Raw genomic sequence first — 27913 nt, 5'->3', positions numbered from 1 at the left:
TCTATTCGAGAAATTTGGTTTTATTTTTTATTACCACTAGATATATTTGCCATTCTGCTAACAGAATATATCTTTAAATGGGGAACATACCAGGAAAATGGGAAGTACTTACAATATGCAGTCTCGGATCCCAGTTTTTCTTTCCTCGCTTCAACCTCTCCAAGTGACAAGAGAGAGTACATTTATATTCAATATAACGGGTCCCCAACCCGTGGTCTGTGGACCAGTACCGGGCCATGGCATGCCAGCAACTGGGCCACACAAGCAAGCAAAGCCCCATCTGTGGGGTGCAGGCAGCACACAAAACCATGTCCCCTCTGGTCCGTGGAAAAACCTCTCCACATAACCGATCCCTGGTGCCTAAAAGGTTGGGAACCTCTGCAATATAACATCTTCAACTCCCTGCCAGGCGTTGGAATTGACATTTCCGACTCTCTAGCTGACGTTTTATTATAAAAGTGATATATACAATGACACCTTAAAATAGCTATTTGTATTTTCCCATTCAGAACAGTTTTGGTTTCTTCACATATGTGGCAGGTGGCTGTGGTCATCCCATTGACTACAATACTGTTTCAGCTGTCCATTTGCTTCATTCAAAAATACCCTTTGCTTTGGGCCTTTCTGCGGACTTTCTATCAGCAGTAGAGCTTATGTAAGGCCCTTTGAGGCTTTATGTTAGTTTGACCCAAAGTACTTCTGAGGAGCCCAGGAATCTGTGCCATTATTTTTTTAAAAAAATTCCATTTATATCCCGCCCTTCTCCGAAGACTCAGGGCGGCTTACAAGCTTAGCAGTAGCCTTCATTCTATGTATATGCCTGCTTATTAGGGCTTTCACACACACCCCAGCGGCATTATTACAAAGTCAGCTTAATTGCCCCCAACAATCTGGGTCCTCATTTTACCTACCTCGGAAGGATGGAAGGCTGAGTCAACCTTGAGCCTGGTGGGACTCGAACCTGCACTAATTGCAGGCAGCTGGTGTTACTTAAAGGAGGCATTAGCCCACTGCTCCACCAAGGCTCTAATTGCTGTATTACATCTCATGCACTTAATTTGCTTGCTACAATGAAGCATCAGAACAGAACTATATAACTATAAGCAGAATTTACTTATCCTTTACTCCAAGAATGATTCCATTAAATATTGGGTCATTGTTATCCTACTTTTAAAGCAAAATGGATTTTAAAATGCTAGTGAAACCTCTCTGGAGATGGTAAGAAGTGCTTTTATGACACTGAACTGTGTGAATTCCTAAATTTGATCCTCATGAAAAAGAAAAGTTCATTTAACTGCCATGAATTAGAGCAGTTACATTATTCAAATATTTACAAGCAACCATGGCAATGCAAATAGTAACAGCGAATCCTAATCTGTAAAGGTCAGTAGTAATGTGTGCCATATTTAAAATCAGTGAAATAAATCGGACTATTACAGTGACCTAACAGAGTGGTGCTTTTTTCACAAATTGTATTTTAGTCCTCAGCATGGTATATTTTCTATTTTGATCTATTTCTGGTTATGCTAAGCAGTTGTGTTACTACAATTCTTTCATCATTTCTATAAAACATACTTTGCAGGGAGATAGTTGATCCTATTTCTTCAAAATGGAAAAGGTATTTTAAATCTTGTTTTATTTTAGCTGACGTACAAATCACTGGGACACAGCTGCAGAAGAATCACTTTGTTTTTGGAGATCTGTGGTTACCAGATGCAATGTGGACATGTCTTTGGATAAAGTTCCACATTCAACTCCATATCATAACCCAATGCTTGGGCTGGTAATTTGAGGCCCCAGATCCTCAAATCCTTTTGCAGCAGCCAAAGTACCCTTTGGCCACCACTACCAGAATTTGGCAGTATGATTCCCTGCCATTCAGAAATGAGAAAACAAACCTTGTAGTGTGAGTTTTTTCCCCTTTTAACCCCCCCCCCCCAAATGAGTCCTGTGTGAATACAGTTCCAGTCACTTTGCATCATTGTCCTCCAAAAATTCAAGGTAGTTTTTGGCCATGAAAAATTGCCCAATCTGCTCTAGTACAATCAGCTGCTAAATTCAATTAGTCCACAAGGAACAGATTTGAGGAGTACTGGCTAAACAGCTGCCTTACAATTGAAAATTGCCTGTATTGTATTACAAACTTCCATAGGGCCTAATAATTTCTCATAGCGCTGTCCTCTAATGATAGACACAATCAGCCCATTAGCAAATATGTTTGGTTTGAAATGTCAGTGACAGATGTGGTTTGGTCATCAGAAATTTCCTGCCTTCTTTCTTCTTTAATCTCTGATGGTGCATTCAACAAGGTGAATGGAATTATTTGGGTCATTGGCTCTGATGTTACATGTAGATCATGCTCCAAAGAATGTGGGAAAGCATTTCCATCATCATTTGTGTCATCAAAGTATTCATTTTCATGGTGGCTGCTTTGGGGATTGTTAGAACTCAGCACCATGTAGTGCTGATGGGAAGAAGGTTGGCTGCCCCATTCTGTCTGTTCTGCCAAACTCATATCTAGCAAAGGATCAAAGCTTCGTGTTTCCAGGGGTTTCTCAGATAGTACTTCCAACAAGCAAGTCAAAGGCACATCCTCCAAAATTTTGTTGCAAAATAAAGCATTTACCTAAAAGTTCAGAAAGAAACAATCAGAAACTCAAAAGAGCCTCTGGTTTATTCCATCCCTCCCTGACATTCACTTTATGGGAAACTGGATGAAATAACAATGTGAAAAACAATAAAAGGGCAATGTACTCCAACTAGGAAAAGTTAAAAATCACAAAAAGTTCCACCCAGGATTTAGCATGTACTGTAATCTGAATAAGGGAGACTTCTAAGCACTCGCTAACATTACCTCATTTTATTTCTGTCTCTGTCATCACATACATCACAGTTCACAAATGGGATGGAACTGAAAAAGTCTGCATCTTGGAAAAGTTAGGTGAGAAATCATTTTGCTCATATTGTTCCTGAAATCTGGGTAAATACAGGTGAAACTCGAAAAATTAGAATATCGTGCAAAAGTTCATTTATTTCAGTAATGCAACTTAAAAGGGGAAAGTAATATATGAGATAGACTCATTACATGCAAAGCAAGATAGTTTAAGCCGTGATTTGTCATAATTGTGATGATTATGGCGTACAGCTCATGAAAACCCCAAATCCACAATCTCAGTAAATTAGAATATTGTGAAAAGGTGCAATATTCTAGGCTCAAAGTGTCCCACTCTAATCAGCTAATTAAGCCATAACACCTGCAAAGGGTTCCTGAGCCTTTAAATGGTCTCTCAGTCTGGTTCAGTAGGAATCACAATCATGGGGAAGACTGCTGACCTGACAGTTGTGCAGAAAACCATCATGGACACCCTCCATAAGGAGGGAAAGTCTCAAAAGGTAATTGCAAAAGAAGTTGGATGTTCCCCAAGTGCTGTATCAAAGCACATTAATAGAAAGTTATGTGGAAGGGAAAAGTGTGGAAGAAAAAGGTGCACAAGCAGCAGGGATGACCGCAGCCTAGAGAGGATTGTCAGGAAAAGGCCATTCAAAAGTGTTGGGGACTTTCACAAGGAGTGGACTGAGGCTGGAGTCAGTGCATCAAGAGCCACCACACACAGACGGATCCTGGACCTGGGCTTCAAACGTCATATTCCTCTTGTCAAGCCGCTCCTGAACAACAAACAACATCAGAAGCGTCTTACCTGGGCTAAAGAAAATCAGACCTGGTTTGTTGCTCAGTGGTCCAAAGTCCTCTTTTCTGATGAGAGCAACTTTTGCATCTCATTTGGAAACCAAGGACCCAGAGTCTGGAGGAAGAATAGAGAGGCACACACTGCAAGATGCTTGAAGTCCAGTGTGAAGTTTCCACAGTCTGTGTTGATTTGGGGAGCCATGTCATCTGCTGGTGTTGGTCCACTGTGCTTCATTAAGTGCAGAGTCAGCGCAGCCGTCTACCAGGAGATTTTGGAGCACTTCATGCTTCCTTCCGCAGATGAGCTTTATGGTGATGCTGACTTCATTTTCCAGCAGGACATGGCACCTGCCCACACTGCCAAAAGCACCAAAACCTGGTTCAATGACCATGGGATTACTGTGCTTGATTGGCCAGCACACTCGCCTGACCTGAACCCCATAGAGAATCTATGGGGCATTGCCAAGAGAAAGATGAGAGACATGAGACCGAACAATGCAGAAGAGCTGAAGGCCGCTATTGAAGCATCCTGGTCTTCCATAACACCTCAGCAGTGCCACAGGCTGATAGCTTCTATGCCACGCCGCATTGAGGCAGTAATTGCTTCAAAAGGGGCCCAAACCAAGTACTGAGTACATATGCATGCTTATACTTTTCAGAGGTCTGATATTGTTCTATGTACACTCCTTGTTTTATTGATTGCATGTAATATTCTAATTTTTTGAGATTGTGGATTTGGGGTTTTCATAAGCTGTACGCCATAATCATCACAATTATGAGAAATCACGGCTTGAACTATCTTGCTTTGCATGTAATGAGTCTATTTCATATATTACTTTCCCCTTTAAGTTGCATTACTGAAATAAATGAACTTTTGCACGATATTTTAATTTTTCGAGTTTCACCTGTATGTCCACAGAATAATGCAAGATTCTCACAAAAAGTATATCGGAAGGAGTTAAAAAACAGGAATGTTCTTCTTTTTTGGTAAAAGGATAGCCTAATTCTGCTTCTACTGCCTTACTGCATTAGAAGTAATACAATAACAAGAAAGTCTTGCCTGCTGCTGCTGCTTGCCATTATCCTGGAAGAATCCATCTAAGACACGGTGTAGGTCTGGAATGCGTGGCCAGAGCTTTTGTTTCACACTACTGTTAACAAAGAAATACAGATGATCGCAAAAGGATAACAACACGTATCCCAAACTATGTTTTTTGTTCAATGGCTGAGCTGCACAGAATTCAGTTACCTGTAGTTGGAGAGGCAGGTGAAGCCCAGTCCCAGCACAAGTCCTGCACACAGTAAGAGTGCAATGGCCACAATCATAATCACCGAATCTAAAGTAGAAGCACATGGTGGTGAATTTGTGACTCTTCTTTCTTGAGGCTCAGCAGTCTTTGTTTCATTTGTCAAGTATTTTCTCTCCATATCTAGCAACCTCTCTCCAGTGCACATTACTGATGTTGCTTACCTGCACCAGCTGGGACTTCAACACACACTAATTCTGACCAGGTGCTCCAGTCCCCACGGAACTTCTGGCCATCTGGCTGGGTACGCAGCTGAAGGCAGTAGCGATCCTGGGTGGCTAGATGAATTTCACTGGTGTTTGAGTACTGCACCTGTAGAATCTACCCAGAAAATGGCCCCATCATGTATACTCTACTAATCAGTTTCCTCAGTTTCATACCCCCAAAATACAGAACAGCTGCAATGAAAAGAGTGACACATGGCTAGTCCCCACACTTAACAATGATCAGAGCATCCCCATGGTCATGTGATCAAACTTCAGGTGCTTAGCAACTGGCATGTATTTATGATGGTTGCACCATCTCAGGGTCATGCAATTGCCATTTGTGACTTTCCCATGCAACTGCCAACAAGCAAAGTCAATGGGAAAACCAGATTTGCTTCACAGCCACCCGATTCAGTTAACTGCAGTAATTTGCTTAGGAACAGTAGCAAAAAGGTCATAAAATCAGTTGCAATTAAGTCAACCATTGCCTTGCTTAGCAATGAAAATTCTGATCCCAATTGTGTAATAACATGAGGATTTTTTGTACAGCAGTACTTAGGTATTATTCTACTGACTAGCAGGGGTAGGCAACCTTGGCTCTTTTATGACTTGTGGACTTCAACTCCCAGAATTCCTGAGCCAGCATGGCTGGCTCAGGAATTCTGGGAGTTGAAGTCCACGAGCCACAAAAGAGCCAAGGTTGCCTACCCCCTGGACTAGGTCATGGTTTTTCCTCTGATAAAACACTCCCCATACTTCATTTACTAGGGTATGAATTGTAGTGTTGTTCCCTAGATTATGGCATGTTTGAAAAAGGGGAGGAGGTTTTTTTTTATTCCTAAGCTTTTTAAAACTTATTTTGTTAAGCTGTCATACAGTTCTGGTTGCCTTAGTTGTATTTTGAGCCAAATAAAAAAGTATGGCATGCATTCATCTCATTCTATAGTAATGGTTCCATTTAGACATTATTACTTGAGCCAGAAATACAATCAATTTTTCTATACATTCCAAAGACTAGTAGATCAGCTTGTCTGGAGAGATTTGGTGTCCTGTTTCTGGAAATTGACCTATCTATTTCTGCAAGTATCGTTCAGAACTTATCAAGATGCATCTATTTTCATACCTATTGACCAAACTACCCAGTTCAAAATTGGCAATATGCTAGTATTTCACCTACATATTTCATAGGATTTTTAAAATGTAGTAGAGGAATGGCTGTAAAAAACCTGAAAAACCTTTGAGTGTAGATTGAGGCCCCACCTCTTTTTACGTGTATTGTGCATGTAGGATACATAAAAAAGAGACACAGAATTGCAGCCCTAATTTTGATTTTTTGGACTCCTCCCTTTGTGCCTCAAGTTTACTTTTTTCCATTTTTTTCATATCAACCTTCCATTGCAAATTTCCCTCATAGCCAAAAATACCCTGTCAAAACTGTTCTGCATTCATTAGTTAATTGAATAGAAATACAGGTACTGGAAAAAATGTGGACGTGAGGAGTGACAGTAATTTCCTTTATTTATGAAACTGGAGTAAGGGTGTTTATGCTAATATCAATGAGACAATGCTAATGTTTGTTGTTTTCTTTGGTTGGCCATCTGGAGGAAAAGCATGGATTGGCTGATTGGTATTTTGAATTCCCTTCTTCAGCTCTGGAGACAAAGACTGTAGTAGGCCTGATTCCAGCTGATTCCTCAGGAATTGGGGATATGAATCTTCCCTTACTGCCCAGAAGCTTTTTAAAATCTTCAATTGAAATCATCCTTTTTGTAATTTAAGGTCACAGGTAGTCAGTCCTTGCTTAATGACTGCTCTGTTTAGTGAGTCAAAATTATGACAGTGCTGAAAAAATAACTTTGCAACTGGTGTCCACATTTATGATGGTCACAATGTCCCTGCAGTCTTGTGATTGAGATTCAGGTGCTTTGAATGATCATCAAAGTGTACCATGATCATGCAATTGCCATTTGAGCACCTCACAGTTAAAGTCCGACAAGCAGAGTCAATGGAGAGGAGGGCGATAAACTCACAAGTCTTGTGAGGTCTCACTTAAAAAAATCATATGTGATTTGCTTAAGAAACTGTGACAGAATTGATTTCATAAACCTATTTGATCATACAATGTATTGCCTAATGACCACTGGAGCTCCTTGTCCCAATTGTATCAGTAATAAATCTTGGAATAGCCAAAAATAAATGGTTACTGTTTTTAATTTGGATATACTGTATGAAGAATGCTGTTATATCCCCACTCTCCTTTTACTCTTTGTATCCTTTTTTGTGATATAAGAAGGATATACAGTTCCAGAATAGGACACAACATTCCAGATGATTCTTGCCAAGTAAAATAAATTTAGGGTAGCGATTTCTTGCTTGGAAGCCATCGTTCTACATTTGCTTTACTGAAGCATTTATTTGCAACTATCTGGCACTGCTAATTTGATATCGCAAGAATATCTTCTGGAGGAGAAAAAGAAATACCTTCCACTTCAAGGTGTCCTGCACCGTATACTGTATCTGATATACCATGTGCTCAGCTATTTCTTCTAGTGCGGAGGCCCACTCCAGCTTTAGTATATTTCTGTCTATTGAAGCCTCCAGGATTCTTGGGGGAGCAGTGTGCACTATAATAGGAGAAAGATGATTGGTTAGGTCAGCTTAGCTTCATGGGGAAGCTAATACTGCAATATTAATAGTATTGCATCTTTTCTAATATTGCTGTTCTTTTGATGCTAGACTAGTCCAGGACAGCTCACTCTTTTGAGCTGAACGTCCTGATGGTGCTGAGGCCAGGAGATGCTGAAGATTCTTACCCACATGGTACAGTTTGAATGGCTCTTCAAAGTAGCTGAACTCTTGTTCCTTCTGGCTGATAGTCACCAGGATAGAAAGGTAATGAGTGTTGCTGGGCTGGAAGGTGCACGTGCAGGAAGCAGGATCTTCCTTCTTACATTTGTGCCAGAGTTGCCCTCTGAAAATTAAAATTGGATAATTGGATATCAGCAGTGATATGATGTTGAGTTGTCTGCTAGAACTATCTGAAGCTGCCTTGTAAACAGTTCTTAAATTATCAACCACACTTACACTTTCCTTGACTATTAGTACCCCCAATTTCCGTTTAAGCTTTCCCTCCAGTTTAGGCAATTCCACTAATCATATTGGAATGAATATTTATTTATTTTTATTTATTTTATTTTATTACATTTATATACCGCCCTTTCTCGAAGGACTCAGGGCGGTTTACAGGATGACTAAAAACAAAAATACAAAAGTTAAAAACAAATTTAAAAAAAATTATATCCGTCCCTGAATAAATAAAACCCCAGTTAAAATTAAAATTAAAATTAAAATTCTCAGCCTGGGCCAGAGAGCTCGAAGAGCCAGGTCTTCAGGTCCCGGCGGAATGAACGGAGGTGGGGGGCAGTCCTAAGCTCCACTGGCAGCTGGTTCCAAAGGGCAGGCGCCCCCACTGAGAAGGCCCTATCACTGGGTGTCGTCCACTGGCAAGCTCTTACCGGTGGCACCCTGAGAAGACCCTCCCTGTGGGAGCGCACTGGACGAAGGGAGCTTGATGCCGGCAGCAGGTGTTCCCTCAGATATCCGGGACCCAAGCCATTTAGGGCTTTATAGGTCATCACCAGCATATGATTAGTGAGATCTACTAAGTTGTAAAAAATTCTAAAAAGTGCTACCATCTCTCCAACTATTCATCATCCCTGTTGCATTATCATTTTGAGCAGCCGTCATCACCTTCTATTGATTGTCATAGGCCATTTGAAATAAATGTGAAGAAGATGCATTACCAGGGCCAAGATACAGAAATGATAGATGAAAACAGACTTTGCAGTACAGCCTTCTCCTAACCTATGAGGGTTTGAGACTTAGTAAACACTAAATAGTTTAGTTTAGTTTAGTTTAGTTTATTAGACTTATATACCGCCCTTCTCCCGTAGGACTCAGGGCGGTTCACAAGGTTTTTTAAAAACAATGCAACAAATTACAAAAATTAAAAACCAATTAAAATAATTATGGTACACTAAACTTAGGTGAGGTTGTTGTGAGTGTCAAGCAACAAAGGAGCAGAACTGATGTGATTTCATTTTTAACTGCTGTATTAGGACTGGAGAAACAGGTTCAAGTTGCCATTCAACCCTGAAATTAGCCCACTAAGCTTTAATCAGCCTCTTCATTTCATCCTAACCAATTTCCCAGAGTTGCTGCTGTAACATAAGTAGCTTAGGCAGGAGAACTATCTATGCCACCAAAACAATTTGAAAGTAGGATGGGATTTGCAATAATTAAATGTTTGTATCCTTGTTTTGTTAACGTAAGCTACAATGCCCAGTGATGGGATTCAAGTATGTGCACAACCGGTTCTCTGTGTGGATGCCGCTTCCGGAAGTCCATTCTGGGCCTGAGCAACAAAAAAGTAGCTACCGGTTCTGCCGAAGTGGTGCGAACTGGCTGAATTCCACCACTGGCAGTGCCTCCATGTGAGCTAGTTTGATGTAGTGGTTAAAGCATTAGGCTAGAACCCAGCAGATTTTGAGTTTTAATCCCAACTTAGGCACAAAACCAGCTTGGTGACCTTGGGTCAGTCATTTTCTCTTAGCTCTAGAAAGGAGGCAATGGTGAACCATTTCTGAAAAAACCTTGCCATGAAAATTACAGGGATATTTGTCCAGGCAGTGTCCAAGAATCAGAAACAATTGAATGGAAGAAAAAAAAATGCCTTCGGTGAAAACTGAAGGACATTACTTGGAATGGTACCTGGAACAGGAGCAAAAATTATGGGACAGAACAGGAAGGAGAAGACCTGGTGCTATTCAGTTGCCCATCTAGTCACCTTGTGCTGCTGCTGTTGCTTTCCATCCAGTACAAGAGGCTGTGAAAAGGGCCCGATCCCAGGGTCTTCTTGTTCCATTGGCAGTGCAGTTGATGCAAGTCTGGAGTGAAACAGTGCAGACCAATCGCCTCTGTTCAGAAAAGAGAACAGATGTAGAACAATTTGACATCACCTCTTTTGTGCCCCACATGTTAAAACTATTTTCTTTGTTTTATATACAGTACATGTCCTTCATTTCAGAGTATCACCAATCCACAGCAATATCTTCTAAAACCTCTATGCCACTGAACTACACTCCCCAAATCTCTCAATATTGGGTATACTGAGTAAGGCTGCTTGGGAATGTGGCTCAGAACATTTGCAGAGCTCTGTCTATCTATCCTAAAGAGGCCCTTTATGCTGTTCAGAACATCTGTTCTATTGCCTGCTTTACCTCCTTCCCCTTAGAAACTTTTCATGAATTTACTCTTCATTATAAAATGTGAAAAAACTTCATTAACAAGAAAATAATTATATTAGATTTTTTTTATTGCTGTGCCTTAAAAGCAAAACATACAAAGAATGGTTGAAGTAATGGATATTTCTAGTTCAATGACAAGGAGTGGAATATGATGTGGCTGGATGAAACAAAGATGCAAACTAAGGATACATGACCACTGCTTGTCCAGAATGTGAAAAGTGAAAGATTGTGACTAAACGGATTGCATGAAGTGATTGCCTTTGCAACATTCCCAGCCAGCTTCTGACAAGCGAAGCGTGGGTCTGCAGAAGAGTTATTGCCCTGAGCTGGAGGATCTGAGCCTGGCAAAGAGATACTGGAAAAAAGCATTGCATTTGGAATAGAAAATGGAGGACACCAATGGCCTCTCCCAAGGGGAAGAAAAGAAAGACGGCACAGTGTTCACCAAACAGTAAGGAAGATAGAACCAATACACAAAAACAACAGAAAATTGACAGTTTCTGTCAGCCTATACCAGGGGTAGGCAACCTCGGCTCTTTTATGACTCATGGACTTCAACTCCCAGAATTCCTGAGTCAGCTATGCTGACTCAGGAATTCTGGGAGTTGAAGTCCATGAGTCATAAAAGAGCCGAGGTTGCCTACCCCCGGCCTATACCATCTACAGTGGGTCGTGCATCCTCCCCCTTTCTCCTGCCGGATAGCTGCGAGGCTTTGGCATTGTTTGGGGATTCTTTCCTGTAGTGGGATCTGCGGGCGCAGCCTGAGGAGAGCTGGCTGAGAAGCCAGTTGAGAGGCTCGCTAATCCCTCTGCATAATTGGATGACAAATGACTCAGCAGTTTTAAGTGAGTTAGCTCCAAGCCAGGATAAGGGACTAGTGTTGGAGTTTGACAATCATAGTGGATCAGCTTTAGGGCTTGAAAACCAGCTAAGTGATAGCATAAAGGATTTCATCAGCTGGCACAGCATGCTCACTTCTCAGACAGTCTGGGCCATTTTTGACCAGTCTGCAGAGGTGCATTTAAAGTTGGACTCTGTGATCAATCTTGTTGCTGCAGTACAGACAGAAAAGCTGAAGGTAATTTTGACTGGTGCCAGACAGAATGACCTGGTCAGATATCATCAATGGTGCGAACGAGGGAAGGAGTAAGTAGACAGCATATTGGCTGTAATGGCGGAAAAAAAGATGGTGAGCTGGATGGGCCTGAAATCCCACAGCACAGGTGTGTGGGGGGAAGCAGGTGATTGTTGAAGGAGCAGATTGTATTGAACATATATAATTCTGAGATAAATGTGGGTAGATGGACTTCAAAAAGACAGATAGTGACCTCTTTGTCACAGCTTACTCGGAGTGACAAGGGGGCAATAGATCTGGTAGCATATGAATATCTTCCACAATGTGATAATTATTCCAGAATTCTTCTTAAGTTCAAACAACAGCTCTTTCCAAGTCTGCTCACGCGAATGAGAGGATTCTTGGCTTTTTACCAGATTTTACCAACCCGAGTTTTTTCTAGTAGCGAAGTCAGCCCGTTGATCCAGAGAGCCCCTAGGGAGAGTGGTGCAGCGCATGGGACAGCTGACTTGAAAAGTAAACGAAATAGGGAAAGTAAGTTGACTGAAACGGGGAGGAGATCTAGCATTACAAAGGAAATGTTGGCTGAGGGTTTGGTTCCAGCTACTGTGAAATTTCGTTCAATTGGCTTAATGCAAGATGAGATATTTGACTTTGCCTGCTTAGAAACTTTTTCTTTGCTTTCACTAATGGAGCAGCAAGAAGTACTTTAAAAACTTGAAGAGACGGGGAAGCTGCTGAAGCAGACCATTTCCTCTGCCACCCCTTTGGTGCCGATAGTTCTGTCCCCATTAAGTTATGATGCAGTTCCGGAGAGTCAGCAGCTTATAAGTTTGGGAAGCCGGATATCTGCATCTATACAGCATAAAGTGCCAGAGACAGCTGACCTGACAGTGCAAAGTGCCGGAGATGGAAGGTACCCAGGAAGGAATCTCCCAGTCCTCCTCAGTGGCAAAAATGATACCAAGAAACGACGTAAGCGCGGAGCCTCAAGTAAAATCATTTATTGTGGAGGCAGAGATTAATAGAACTTATGGATCTGCAAGCCTAAAAGCAACAGGCAAAGAAATGATGCCTAAACAGTCTTCTGTGGAGCTCAGGCAATTAAATGGGTGTGTGAGCGTAAACGGGGGAGGACGGGTGGAAGAGATTATTCAAGAAGCCTGACTAGGAAATAGCGAGCAATCACTTTCTTTAAGAGTCCACTTCCTCTCATGGAATGTGGCAGGATGGAGAGGGAGTTGGTGCACAGATGATTGTATTAAATTGTTAAACAGGTATCATGTAATTGCCTTGCAGGAGACCTGGGTTAGTGGTGATGAGGCCCCAATTGAGCTCCCTGGGTTTAATATTTGGCAGCTGCCAGCAAAGAGGGTAGCTATAAAGGGAAGAGCTTCAGGAGGGTTGTGCATTTTGGTAAAAGCCGAATTAGGTTGGAAGGAAAACAAGATATGCTCGTGTGCCGGCCCTTTATTTTTTCAAGCAATCCATTTGGCATATGGAGGGAAGTCAATGGTATTTATAAATGTGTATGTCAATCCAGCAATGGGCGATCTGTGGGAGGCACTAGAAGTAAAGATATTAGATATATGTAAGAAATTTATAAAAACACCTTTAATTTTGGCAGGAGACTTTAATGCCCGTGTGGGTCCTTCGTTGGAGCCTTTTGTTGAAAATGGTACAATTCCAGATGGTTATTTACATAACCAACAATTATGGGACTCCCAAGATAGGAAAAAGAATAAAGATGGGGGGAAATTTCTAACAATGGTATACAACTGTAACCTTCAAATAGTAGGCCAGTACACAGAGGTTAGAAGGTACCCCATAACCTTTTTTGGTCCCAAGGCATGTAGCTCTATTGATTACTTCTGTGTTTCTCACAGTTTAGTGGCAGGGGCTACTTCGGTCTTGACGTCACCAAGGCCAGAAAGTGATCATCTTCCGATTGAGATGTCCCTGGCACTCCACTCTGATTTAAGGAAAAGGAACCAAATAATTCAACAAATAGGCTTCAACTTGGATATAGCCCAGGAGAGAAGGCTAACATGGAAGAGGGTTGATGGGAAAGCAGTGACAGAATTTATGAATTCATCACGTATGGAAGCCCTAGCGCATATATGTTCAAATAGTACGGGTGAACAAGAGCTTATAGTATATTTGTGGAAATATACTAAGTCACTGGGCAGTTTGATTCTAGTTACTCAACATGGTTTAATAATGACTGCAAGGAAGGGAAAGAAACAGCTTAGGAAATCACTTAGGAGATACTTAATGAGCCCGAATATGGAATTACAGAAGAAGTATATTACCATAAGGCAGAAATATAAGCAGCTACTGAAGAGGAAAAAGTCTTCTTATATTGATGACTGATGGGCTGGCTTAGCACAGGCAGCAAAGCTGGCCTCACCCACACTCTTCTGGTTGGGGGTCTCAAAAATTATTAATGATAGAAAACCAATAAGTGACCCAAATATTACTGCAGAAAGTTGGGAGAGGCATTTGGCCACTCCAGCAGTTGCAGAAAGCTCTGATGAAGTGATATCCTCTCTGAGCTTGATACAGGGATATGAAGCCTTACCACAGTGGGCAGAAGTGTCAATCACAGAGGTGAGGCATTTAATTTCTTCCCTGAAGACAAACACAGCTCCAGGACAGGATGCGCTCCCAGCATCGCTATTTAAAGAAAACATAGCCTGGTGGTCTCTTTACTTTTATTAATAGAACAGGGCAAATTCCTGCCAGTTGGTGTACATCAATAATTGTTCCATTACATAAAAAAGGCTCTAGAGACAATCCGGATAATTTCCAGTTAATTAGTCTAATTGATATTTCAGCAAAAATTTATGCTAAGTATTTGCTTCATAAATTAGAAGACTGGATGAAGGGAAACAACATTCTAGCTGAAGAACAGTTTGGCTTCAGGAGCGGAAGATCCACAATGGACAACTGTTTTGTGTTGGACCATCTAATAACAAAGTTTAAGTTTTGGAAAAAACCATTGTACGTGGCATTTATAGACCTGAAGGCAGCCTTTGATACAATTGATGGATCAATTCTACGGGATAAATTAGAGGCCATGGGAATAGAAAAGAAACTGCTATATTTAATTAGATTGTTATACATGGAAACCCAGGTAAGAGTTCGAGTGAACAAAACAGGATCGGTAACAAATGCAATTCCAGTTAAGAAGGGTGTAAGACAAGGTTGCATTTTAGCCCCAACACTTTTCAATTTATATTTAAACAATTTTCCAAAATGTCTGGAAGACTTATCACTTCATGGGCCTAGTATAGGAACAAGACAGGTAAATTGCTTGTTATATGCCGATGATATAATTTTGCTGTTGGCCTCACAAGTGGGGCTACGAAGGTCACTTGGAAGGTTGGCAGCATATTGTATAAAAAATCATTTGACAACGTAGAGAAATCAAAGGTAATGATATTTAGCAGGCAACAAAAGATGAGGAGATGGGTTTTAAATGGCAGAAGAATAGAACAAGTTCAGCCATTTACCTATTTAGGGCTAGTATTCCAGACAAATGGTAAATGGAATAAGCATGTAAAAGCCGGAGCTCAGAAGGCCGTGGCTCGGATGGCCCAATTAAACTTATTTTAGTGAAAACTCCATCTTCATTAACCCCAGTGCTAAAGGTCTTTCAAGCGAAAATTGAACCAATACTTACCTATGGGGCAGAAATATGGGGATCTGTTAAGCTGCCTGGGCAGGAAATTCCTCCAAATAAGTTCCTGAGGAGAATTTTGGCAGTGTCCCCTGGAACCCCAGCTTGCGTAGTAAGGGCAGAAATGGGAGTCCATGCGATCGGCACTAGGTCCATGCTGAAGACCGTTTATTATTGGCTAAGAATATTCGAGATGGAGGAAGGGAGGTTACCTAAGCTAGCGCTAATGGATCAGATTGTTTCAAGTAACAAAAATAATTGGTTATCAAGAGTTTTGAAGCGGGTATCTAGCTTTGGTATTCTGTTAAACTGGCAGCAGTATGTCACTTGCCCTGGACAACAGAAAAGTGAGTGGTGATGTCACAAAGTTTACTAAGTCTTCTGGTACAAGGGGTCCTATAACACCAGTCACTTCTTTGAGAAGCCAGGCAATATTTCTGTGCCTTTTGATTCAGTTAATGTGATTGTGTATTGCTAGAATCATTGTTAGGAAATCTGACTGAATTAATGACCGATTGGGTCAAGTGTGTTATGGTAGCAGAACTACTGGTGTTAGGAAGTAAACACCTGAATTGAGCAGGGAAGCAAATTTGGAGCAGGAAAACATGCAGGAATTAATGGGGGGGGGGGAAAGGCAGTATTTGTGCCCTGGTTGAGTTTGTCCTCCCTATGCTCTCCAATAAAAGGGGGTGTGATGGCTCAGTGATTAAACACACTGAGCTTGTCAGCTGAAAAGCTAACAGCCTGGGTCCCAGACCCAAGCACTGTGTGTCGGTGTGAGCTCCCATTACTTGTCCCAGCTCCTGCCAACCTAGCAGTTTGGAAGCATGCAAATGCAAATAGATAAATAGGTACCATTTCAGTGGGAAGATAACAGCATTCCGTGCTCTTAGGCTTAGAGTCATGTTGGCCACATGACCACAGAAGCATCCTTGGACAACACTGGCTACTTCAGCTAAGAAATGAAGATGAGTTGGACATGACTGAACAGGGGAAATCTTTACCTTTACCATGCTCTCTGATGCTTTTTAATTGTGCCCATACAGCCTAACAGACTCCAAAACTGGAAGTAAATATTCATGCCTCTCTGTCCCTTCTTTCAGTCATGCTAGCTAAGCAAATGCAGATTTGAGTGTACCATTTTCATGTTAGGATAATCAGTAGTTTTATGGCACGGTTCCTGAAGGGAATGCAACATTTGCATTTCCAGAATTTCAAGTACCTTGATACTTCATCTCCATAGGGGTTATTGAATTATTCAATAGTAATAGATTATGAGAGAGAAAAATGTATTTGCAATTCATTGTTTCAGAGGGCGTGGTTTTTAGTATTAGCACCTACAGGCCGGAAAAATATGCAAGTACTATAGCAGAAATACAGATTCACAAGCCTTATATGACTATATGACTTTCATGTCTAAACATGCCTCCCATAGAAGAAAAATTGATTTTATATTAAGTCATAGAATCCATGCTTGCAACAATTTCATTTACTTTAATTTTTTTTTCATTTTGCAGTAGTAATATTGATGCAATATGATTCTGCCAATTGTACCGTATTTTCCGGCATATAAGATGACTTTTTAACCCATGAAAATCTTCTCAAAAGTTGGGGGGTCATCTTATACGCCCAGTCGTCTTATACGCCGGAAAAAAAACATAAATCAGTCGAGCGTCCCCGTTCTTGCAAAGCAACTTCAAGCCTCCTTAGTCCAGTCCCCCCTCCAACGTGACTCTCCCTTCCCACCCCCAAGAGCCTCTAAGCCCCTTCCCCTCCCCCTTGCAAACGCCAGACCCCGGGAGCAGCAGGAAGCCCCTCACCCAAGCGGCATCTGAGCATAAGCAGAGTGCGCCCTGCTACCCGCTATCTCTCCCGGTAGATGCCCGCATCCGGCCTCGCAACCAGCCGCAGAAGCCTGCGCCCGGCTTTCCTTCCCCCCACCCACACCCAGCTACTGGTTCCTGGGCCCCGGCCCTAGCCACGGGCCAGCTTGCCAGCGACCAGGCCGACGGACTCCCGGCCACCAGACGCTGCACTTTGGGAGATGCTCCCCGGAGGGTCGGGGAGGGAGTGCCCGCCCGCCGCCAGGCCATTCCAAGAACTTCCGGGGACTTCCGGCGGGCTGGGGAAGAGCGTGCCTACCAGCCCGTTCCAGGAACTTCCGGGGACTTCCGGCGGGCCTGGCGCCCCTCTCGCCCGCAGACCATGCAGCAGCCCTCGCCAGCCAGCCTCGGCATGGCCGCACCAAGCCCAGCGCATCTTCTGAGCCCAGCTGGCTGACTGTCTCCTGGGCGGGGCTTGGCTCCTGACGCACGGCTGCTCCGTCTGCAAATGTGCTCTCAAATGGGTGAGTGGAAGGAAAAGACCCTTTGGGCTTCAAAAGGGAGGCTTTGCACCATCTGCATCAGGCGGGGCTGAATCGGGCTTGTGTCGGACACTTGGCAACTGGCATGTAAGTATTTTCCGGCGTATAAGACGAAAAATCTTAAACATCTTCTCAAAAGTCGGGGGTCGTCTTATACGCCGAGTCGTCTTATACGCCAGAAAATACGGTAATGGTGCATTTCTATGATATTGAAATACCATTGCCCTAAAGTTGCACAACTGACAGCTACTTCCTAGTCAACAGGCCACTCACCAGAAAGGTAGGGTGTTCCTGCTATCGCTGCTGGAGACCAGGGTCCCCAGATGCCATCAAGAGAGAGGCCATCAGGTTTGGTGCGAACCTTGATGTGGTATTGCTGTCCTGGAAGTAAATTCTTGAGCTGGCACATATAGCTGTTTTTCACTTCAATCTACAATAAAATAGAATAAGATTATAAATGTTTCCTCAGCTAGACTATTTTAGCAAAAAAAGTAATAGAGCAAAAATAAAATCCAGGTATTATATCAAAGCCATTTTTCCTATATTAACCATACCCTGAGTGGTGCCTGAATCGAATCCTCAACATCATAAAGAACTTCATAAATCAAGAAGTCTGCATAGCTGATAGATGGAGGTATCCAATTTACAAGCAACTGTTGTGCAATCCCTGGCCACTCAACTGTTATATTTGTTGGTGGAGCAATGAGACCTTAAAACAACAACAAAGCAAAACAAAAATTAGCGCTCTTGCTTATCTCTATGCTATTCATGTGATGATTGAATAGGAAAAAACAGCCTTTCTAGATTGAACAGAAGGCAAACTGATCAATATATTTAGCATGCTAATTTGCTAGAGCAGAAATTGGGAATGTCTGTCACAATGCACCTGTGCCTCTTTTAGAATTGATAGCTGAACTTTCTTACAAGATCTACTAGTTAATTTATTGCCTAAATTTATTTGTTGTTGTTAGTTGCGAAGTCATGCCCGACCCATCGTGACCCCATGGACAACGTTCCTCCAGGCCTTCCTGTCCTCTACCATCTTCTGGAGGCCATTTAGACTCACGCCTACTGCTTCAGTGACTCCATCCAGCCACCTCATTCTCTGCCATCCCCTTCTTCTCTTGCCCTCTACCTTTCCCAGCATTAGGCTCTTCTCCAGTGAGTCCTTCCTTCTCATTAGGTGGCCAAAGTATTTGAGTATCAACTTCAGGATCTGGCCTTCTAAAGAGCAGTCAGGGTTCATCTCCACTAGGACTGACCAGTTTGATTACCTTGCAGTCCAAGGTGACAGTATACAGCCTTGCCAGACTCGTTTCCCAATTTTGAACCAATCAGTGGTTCCGTGTCCAGTTCTCACTGTTGCTTCTTGACCCGCATATAGGTTTCTCAAGAGACAAATAACATGGTCTGGTACTCCAATCTCTTTAAGAACTTGCCACAGTTTGTTGTGATCCACACAATCAAAGGCTTTAGCATAGTCAATGAAGCAGACGTAGATGTTTTTCTGGAACTCTCTAGCTTTCTCCATGATCCAGCGTATGTTGGCAATTTGATCTCTAGTTACTCTGCCTCTTCAAAATCCTGCCTGTATTTCTGGTAGTTCTCGATCCACATACTGCTGGAGTCTAGCTTGTAGGATTTTAAGCATAACTTTACTAGCATGTGAAATGAGTGCAATGGTGCGATAGTTTGAACATTCTTTGGCACTGCCTTTCTTTGGAATTGGAATGTAAACTGATCTTTTCCAATCCTGTGGCTACTGTTGAGTTTTCCAAATTTGCTGGCAAATTGAGTGTAGCACTTTTACTGCATCTTCTTTTAAGATTTTGAATAGCTCAGCTGGAATACTGTCACCTCCACTAGCTTTGTTGTTGCTCAGCTTTCCTAAGGCCCACTTCACTTCACATTCTAGGATGTCTGGCTCAAGATCAGTGACCACCTCATTGTGGTTATCAGGGACATTAAGCTCGTTCTTGTATAGTTCTTCTGTGTAATTTTTCCACCTCTTCTTAATCTCTTCTGCCTCTGTTAGGTCCCTGCCATTTTGGTCCTTTATCATGCCCATTTTTGCATGAAACGTTCCCGTCATCTCTCCAATTTTCTTGAAGAGATCTCTGGTCCTCCCTATTCTATTGTTTTCTTCTATTTCTTTGCACTGTTCATTTAAGAAGGCATTCATATCTCTTCTAGCTATTCTCTGGAATTCTGCATTCAATTGGGCGTATCTTTCTTTTTCTCCCTTGCCTTTCGCTTCCCTCCTTTCCTCAGCTATTTGCAAAGCTTCCTCAGACAGCCATTTTGCTTTCTTGCATTTCTTTTTCTTTGGGATGGTTTTGGTTGCTACCTGTTGTACAATGTCGCAAACCTCTGTCCATAGTTCTTCAGGCACTCTGTCTATCAGATCTAATTCCTTAAATCTATTTGTCACCTCTACTGTATATTCAACAGGGATATGATTTAGTTCATATTTGAGTGGCCTAGTGCTTTCCCCTGCTTTCTTCAGTTTAAGCCTATTTTTTCAATGAGAAGCTCATGGTCTGAGCCACAGTCAGCTCCTGGTCTTGTTTTTACTGACTGTATAAAGCTTCTCCATCTTTGGCTGCAGAGCACATAGTCAATCTGATTTCTGTGTTGACCATCTGGTGATGTCCATGTGTAGAGCCGTCTCTTGGGTTGTTGAAAAAGAGTATTTGCGATGACCATCGTATTCTCTTGACAAAATTCTGTCAGCCTGTGCCCTACTTCATTTTGTATTCCAAGGCCAAACTTGCCTGTTATTCTGGTTATCTTTTGGCTTCCTACTTTAGCATTCCAATCCCCCATGATGATAAGGACATCATTTTTTTGGTGTTAGTTCTATAAGGTGCTATAGGGCTTCATAGAACTGGTCAATTTCATCCTTTTCAGCACTGGTGGTTGGGGCATAGACCTGGACTACTGTGATATTGAATGGTTTGCCTTGGATTCGAACTGAGATCATTCTGTCATTTTGGGGATTGTATCCCAGTATTGCTTTTCCTACACTTTTATTGACAATGAAGGCTACTGGCCCTTCCTGGAAGAGAAAAGAGTCATTCATAACATTTTCTGGTTCCTAGAAATACCCAAGAGGTCAGTCAAGTAGTGATTACTATTTGATAAATGGTTCTAATTCCAACTAAAATTAAGACTATTGAATCCAATTCATAAAATAACAGCTCACCTTCCATTATTCTAGTCTGGGAACCAATAGCAATAGCATTGAAACTTATATACTACTTCACAATGCTTTACAGCTCTCTCTAAGCGATTTACAGAGTCAGCATATTGCCCCCAATAATCTGGGTCCTTGTTTTACCAACCTCAGAAGGATGGAAGGCTGAGTCAACCTTGAGCCGGTGAGGACTGAACTCCTCCTGGCAGAGAGTTCAGTTAGCCTGCAATACTGCAATACTGCATTCTAACCTTTCCGCCACCATGGCACCAGTTGAAAATTATACACAGTTCAAACCAGAAAGGCTATTAAATTAAGGAGAGTTTCAGAGTCAGGCTGTCACCATCAAAGCATTTTTGCTATAGGTAAGGGTTTCTCTAGCTCTGGGAGAGAAGACTTTTCAAAGATTATGAGCAAAGAAATGAAAGCTTTGTTTCCTACCAATAGGAGCATGTTGAGGATTTTGGAGTGCAACACTAGAAAAAGGATTAATCCTTTCCTAACCGCTCCCCAATTTCTATTTTATTTCTGGCCCTTCCTTGCAGTAGTTCCTTTATATTTCTAAAGCGCTTATTAAATCCAACACAGCGGTACATCCTTCAGAAATATCCTCAACTGTACAACTGTACAAATGTAATCACATTCTACAGATGAAGGCCCTTTTTCTATCTTTATTTTATCACCTTCCTCTTTGTCTCTGCTTTATCTTTACAGTTACATTTTAAGGTAAATGGCAACCCTTTCTCTGTATTTCACCAGCAAGCGTTGTTAGGCTGTCGGAAATATTAGGAGCAGGACTTTCTTAGTAGTGGGTCCTCATTTTTGGAGCGTCCCAGGAAGTAAAATAAAGCCTTGTTACAGCTTTTTTTTAAAAAAGAAAACCAAAAGTTATTTGTATTGTACTATAACTGAATTATTTTTAGTAATAGGTAGCTTCTTTTAAAAAAAATGTTTAATTCATTGGTGGGGAAAATGCACTGTTTTAGCCACATGCTGTCCTCCAGCCCTTGTTTCTTCAGCGTTTGCATTTTCTATAAAATATTGAAATGACCGTGAACAAACCTCCAACATTTGATAATATTGTTTTTCTATCTCTCTGTGCTGCATAAGATGCAAAATAGCTCTGTTAAACTTTTGAAGGCTCATGGTGCCTATTTTGAGCTTAACCACTTTCTCAGGTTCCTTGCAAAAATTTTACCCTCTCTTCTGGGGACAGATTTGGGTGAAAAATGTTCTCTTCTCTTCTGAGGACAGCAGTAGCATCAGTCACACCTCTTGGAAACTGATAACTCTATGCCCTGAAAGATAGCTTGAAATTAAAGCCTGAGTATTACTTATCTCATGTATGAATAAATAAATAGTTTATAACTATTATTAATTTCAAACAAGAATCTATTAGTGCCAAATTAGTCATAGCAGTAATTAAATTCAATTAAATCCATCAGTTAAGTGTCTGTGTGATTCACAGATTCATTTCCAGCAATCTTCAAAATTATAATATGGAAGTCATGATTGTACATGACTTGGCTAAAATTGTTGGGTCAAATGCAGGTCATAGTATGAATGTTTTTTTTAGGATGCTGGACTCTTCAAAGCTTTATCCAGTCCTCACCTCTTTCTCTGCTTCACGTACAGTTTATGCCCTATTGGAAGAAACTTACCAACAGTGTTCACTCTGAGATACTGTGAGAATATGGTGTGATTACTAACACTATCCAACACTTCAATATTGAGTTCAATAAAGAGTTGTATGCCATAATAGTTTCCAGGAAAAGTGCAGATGTGGCGCCAACTTCCATCTGTATTTTTCGTAGAGATTAGAGCACATTCTCGGCTTTTGTCTCTGCATGGGTAAAAAAGAGTAATTAGGAGTGTGATACTTCCCCAGTGTGACTTAATCTAATCTTTTCCTGAAATGACAAAAGTGAGTTTCAATCATCCCTTTCCTACAGTTCCTAGTAAAAGCACAGGTAAAGGAAAACGTTTTCCCTGCCTAGTCATGTCCAACTCTATGGGGGAGTGCTCATCTCCATTTCTTAGTTGAGGGAGCCAGCACTGTCCACAGATAATTCTGTGGTCATTTCGCCAGCATGACTATATCCCAAGGTGCACGGAATACTGTTACCTTCCCACTGAAGTGGTACCTATTTATCTACTTGCATTTGTTTGCTTTCAAATTGCTGGGTAGGCAGGAGCTGGGGCAAGTAATGGGAGCTCACCCTGTCATGTGGCACTGAAGTCTCAAACCCATGTCACAAAGGCCAACATCCCTAACCACTGGGCCATTGTGCCCCCATATTTCCTAGATGTCAAAGTAATTTGCGTAGAATCTGCATCTAAGTTTATACGTGCAATTTGACCAGTCTATGTGGAAAATAACTTCCTACCCTTCATATGTATAGAAGAATCGATATGCTCCTTTCACATGTGCTGGTTCATCCCAGAAACAGGTGAGATCCTCAAAGGTTCGAGAAAAGCAGAGAACATTTTGAGCTGTTTTGGCCAGTAGAATAGCTTCTGTAAGGTGAGAGTTTAAAAAAAAATAATATCAAAAAATAAATTGAGTTCCTGGTACTTTTTTAGATGAAAAGAACAACAAATTTATCCAGGGTACTGTAGTATTTTATTAAATTTTAAATACAAAATAAAAACTAACAAAAGCTAATCTTTAGAAAGAAAAAAGGAAAGGAAAAAAGAATAAAAAGTGTGAAATCAAATCAAACAAGAGAAAAAGCATTATTAAAAAAGTGACTTCTGATTTTATTTTATAGAATCTATAAGTATAAATATAAAGTAATGTTTCCCACAAAAAGTCAATACAGGGTTTCCAATCAACATTAAATCTAGACAACATCCTATCCCTACATCTTAATGAAAGCAATTAATTTGGCCATTTCAGAAGTTCCATTATCTTCATTATCCATTCCTCCATTGTGAGTAAAGTCTAATCTTTTCATTTTTATGCATACTGCTGCTGTCATCATATATAAAAACAAAGTTCCCTATTTTTCCCCCAGGTGCTTATATCCATCCAACCTAAAAGAAAAGTTTCTGGTTTCAATTGTACATGAGTTTTAAAGTATTCTATATTATTGCATGTAACTGAGTCCAAACTTTTTGGGGGTTTTTACATATCAATTTATTTAGCAGGATTTGTGAACAGGGTATTCATGCCTATTTGCACAAGGGAAGGTAATGAATTTCAGGAAGAGAAACATTACAACAACAACAACAACAACAACAACAATAATAATAATAATAATAATAATAATAATAATAATAATAATAATAATAATAATACTTGGAAGAGACCTTGGAGGTCATCTAGTCCAACCCCCTGCTCAGTAGTCTTTCCCATTTTTCTGAGGCTTTCTGCATTTTTATGAAGAGATGTGAAAACCTTTTTCCAACGTGCTACTGTCAGGGGTCTATGACAACTTGCTACGGCCAACTCGCCATGGCCAACTTACTACAGCCAACTTGCCGCAGAACAACTCACCATGGCAAACTTGCCCTGGGACAACTTGCTGTGGGACAAGAATTACACTAATATCAAAGAAATGGCAGAAAAGAATAATTAAAGAAAGGATGCCAAAGGAGGGACGAAATGAAATCAGAATGACAAAAGTTAAATTAAATTGAATTGTTGAATTGTTCCGCAGCTAATTGCCCCATGCCGAGTTGTTCTGCAGTAAGTTAGTCATAATGAGTCAGCTACGGCGAATTGGTCCTGGCAAGTTGACTGTGGCAAGTTGGCTGCAGTGAATTGCCCCATTCTGGCTGTCATTATACATTAGGTATAATGGATTGACAGAGTAAGAGAATAAGAGGCTAAGTACCTTCTGTCCTCTCCAAGATGATTACTTAAGTGAACATTACTTAGGTTAACAACTTTAAGACTTATGGACTTCAACTCCCAGAAGCACAAGTCTTAAAATTGCCAAGTTTGGAGATTCCTATTTTTAAGGGGGGGTGGAATAATGGTGGCATTCAGCAGTGTTGAAAATGTTAAGAGCAGGTGGCAGCATCAGGACAGTATATTAATTTTCTTGCATTTGTGATGTAGTGAAAGGACATATACTTGGCATCTTTTTGTTTTTATAAATCTGTGCTTTGTATGGTTTTAATTTCTACTGACCACTTGTCCAGTTATAAACCCAAGTGTCATTGGTATACTTGCTCTCTTTTTCAGGTAGAAATCTGAATCCAATAAACAATTATGATGATGATCTTAGAGAACACGAAGCAAAGGATCTGTTTATTAGACCCTCGTGGTCTATAGTAAGGGCATGGGAGAGAGCCTTTGTTCACAAAGAAAACATTCTAAAATAACCATGTGGTTTTGCGATAAGCGTTTGCTTGAGGGCTTGGGGATGAAAGCTTCCTGCTTTAGGGAGATAGACCTCTCAAGGAAGTGTGGAGGAAACAAGAGGATCAACTACATATTGCATGTAAATGTAGACCAAGAAACCCATATGAATTTGAAATTAGAAAAACCATCTTAGAAAGCAGAGGAAACAGTTGTGTGGTTCCTTTCTCATTAGCAGAGCTGCCTGGAGATATTTTGCTGCCTGAACTGAAAGACAAGATCATCTCTCTCCTCCACCCCATATTACAGCTACAGATTGAGAGTATGAACTTAGGTTGATGTTGATGAGACAGTGTTCTATTCTTCCAGTGGCTATTGTATCTAAGGGCAGGTGACTAATTTAGGAAGACTAGGGCAAGACAGAAAAGGGCAGGTGCAGCCAGGAATCTGGCACAATTGCCTCTCCAGCAAATTTTGCCAGAGGAAAAGATTGAAAGGGCTACATAAACAATAAGAAATAGGAATATATTTGTTTCTATCCAACATGGGATGGAAATACAACACTTTTTTAAGCCTTCAGTTGAGAAACTAAAGCATTTAGAGCATTCTAGTATAGGGGTGGGACACGGTGGCCCAGTGGGTTAGGACGCTGAGCTTGTCGACCAGAAGGTCGGCAGTTTGGTGGGTCGAATCCCAAATGCCGCATAACAGAGTGAGCGCCTGTTACTCGTCCCAGCTTCTGCCAATCTAGCAGTTCAAAAGCACGTAAAAATGCAAGTAGAAAAATAGGGACCACTACGGTGGGAAGGTAGCAGCGTTCCGTGTGCCTTTGGCATCTAGTCATGCCAGCCACATGACCACGGAGACGTCCTCAGACAAGCGCTGGCTCTTCGGCTTTGAAACAGAGATGAACACTGGCCCCTAGAGTTGGAAATGACTACCACGCATGTGTGGGGGAACCTTTACCTTTTAGTATAGGGGTGCCCCTTTTTAATACGTTTGCGACATCTGGACTTATGCAGAAAAACAAATAGAAATCACCAAGGCACTTTAAGAGCAAAGCTTATTTTCACTCTAAGCTTTAATGTATTTCATTATGTACAACCCCAAGCCACACATACTGTACCAAATTGTACTCAGGCTCTTTTACAAAATCTATACAGCAGCTAATTTGCAGAGTCAATATTTATGTGAATCTTTCTTTTGTTGGCATTTTTATAGAAGCAACAGGCATTTTAAAAAAATGACTGGATTTGAAGAGAAAAATGGAACATCTAGAAAGATATTTATTTACTTGTTTCAGAGTAGACATGTGATATGGCAGTGCTGTATCCAAAAGAATACCTGCTTTTGATTACAATATGAAATAATTGAGATTATGATGGTGGACATTTGTTTACTTGTCCATTAGTGCATTATGTTTCATATTCCAGACACTAGTCTAAAACACTTTGGCCAATTGGCATTAATAGAAATATCAGTCATTAGCTCCAAGTTACACTGTCCTATCCCATATTTTTATCCTAACAGATTTTCCTAACAGTTAATTTACCTTCATTCACAAAATAGATTTTCCTTTCGACTAAAGAAAGAGAGCCTTGTGGTATTAGTAAGGGCCCCTGGAGTTGATTTATCTTGCTCAGTGTCCAACTTCTGTTACCTCTGAATTGCTTTCTTTAAACATGGGCCACAGCTGGACAAATACATCAGATCACATAAATGCAGAAGTCTGCAATGCTGCCTCAATACCCATGAAGACAGTAACCTTTTTGCACTTACAGTATTCACTGAGATTTTGTTTCCTCTCTAGGCATCTGCTTTGCTACCCTTTCCTTCCAGCATCACTTCTTTTGCAGGTTATCACTGACTCTCAGAGTGGAAGAAGGACATGTTGATGATGTCGTAAAATGGGAAAGAGAGCTAAATTGTATACAGGGGTGGAGTTTTGTTTTCAGTTCTCCCACATTGCTGAAAGGATATAGAGATCCCTCTTTATCAGATGCAGATATGTTTGAAAAATGAATGTGCCTAAGTTCTGTTTACAATTAATAGACTGTTTATCCAGAAAAATTCTCCCAAATGGATTTCCTAGTTTCAGAGTTATGTCCAGAAATTAGCAATGTCTGCTAAGTTTGTAAGCCACCCTGAGTCTTCAGAGAAGGGCGGGATATAAATGGAATTAAAATAAAAAAATAAAAAAATGTCAAATAAACTGAGTGAGATGCTTCCAGAAATCTTAATTTCATCCCAGACATCACAGTTAAATAGTTATGTACCCACCTGACTGTGCTATATTCATATTTAGATTAGCAGAACCCCAGAAAAGCAGCAAAAATCATGCATTCCTCACAAACAAAGGGAAGTGTAACAATATTTATCCTTACCTTTATCTGTAACAAGAACCAAGTGGAGCGTACGTAAAATGGTGAGCAGGAGCACAACAAGGAAAGGAAGTGGTGTCATGGAGCACAAATTGACTGCCATTCTAAAGGTGATCAACCGTTACCTGTTTAAGTTTCTAAACTGCTACTGAGTATGATCACATAACCTCATTATAAGTTATGTACATCTGAATGCAGAGGAGGTCTGGAGACTTGCTGGGCATGGTGGGAGCAATAACTGTTCGATCTGATGTTCCAGTTAAGAAGGCTGAACTCCAAAATTCTTGAGTCTCTGCTGTTGGACCTCTGTAGCGGAAACTTATCTGTAGAGTGTCAGCCCAGCTGCTTAGAGGAAACTTTGGCAAAGGCCTTCTATAGTTCCAGTCTTCTGCCACTT

General features: G+C 41.1%; 1 protein-coding gene across 1 annotated transcript; it reads right to left on the bottom strand.

The window, feature by feature from the left end:
* Nucleotides 1–4: 4 nt before the first annotated feature.
* MPL (MPL proto-oncogene, thrombopoietin receptor) lies at nucleotides 5–27913 on the bottom strand. Its single transcript, XM_083360222.1, has 14 exons — nucleotides 27520–27913; nucleotides 23214–23343; nucleotides 22488–22669; nucleotides 18185–18339; nucleotides 17904–18060; nucleotides 10048–10177; nucleotides 9275–9353; nucleotides 9005–9065; nucleotides 8015–8350; nucleotides 7683–7825; nucleotides 5160–5316; nucleotides 4938–5025; nucleotides 4749–4839; nucleotides 5–2626 (listed from the first exon to the last, which is right to left on the bottom strand). Exons 1-14 carry the CDS (start codon nucleotides 27617–27619, stop codon nucleotides 2198–2200), a joined length of 2238 nt encoding a protein of 745 aa, XP_083216348.1. The 5' UTR covers nucleotides 27620–27913; the 3' UTR covers nucleotides 5–2197.

The sequence above is a fragment of the Vipera ursinii genome (assembly GCF_947247035.1).
Source record: "Vipera ursinii genome assembly, chromosome: 3".
In the NCBI taxonomy this organism is placed as follows: Eukaryota; Metazoa; Chordata; class Lepidosauria; order Squamata; family Viperidae; genus Vipera; species Vipera ursinii.
The sequence above is the reverse complement of the archived record's forward strand: the minus strand, read 5'-3'. Positions and strand labels throughout refer to the sequence as shown.

Excerpts from the sequence above, each read along its gene's own strand:
- MPL (XM_083360222.1), bottom strand. The coding sequence starts at position 27,619 with ATGGCAGTCAATTTGTGCTCCATGACACCACTTCCTTTCCTTGTTGTG. Across the intron at positions 8,351-9,004 it reads ATTTCTGTATCTTGGCCCTG|TGGAATTGCCTAAACTGGAG; the intron begins GTAATGCATCTT and ends CAATATGATTAG. Across the intron at positions 5,026-5,159 it reads TGAAGTCCCAGCTGGTGCAG|ATTCGGTGATTATGATTGTG; the intron begins GTAAGCAACATC and ends CTTCTACTTTAG.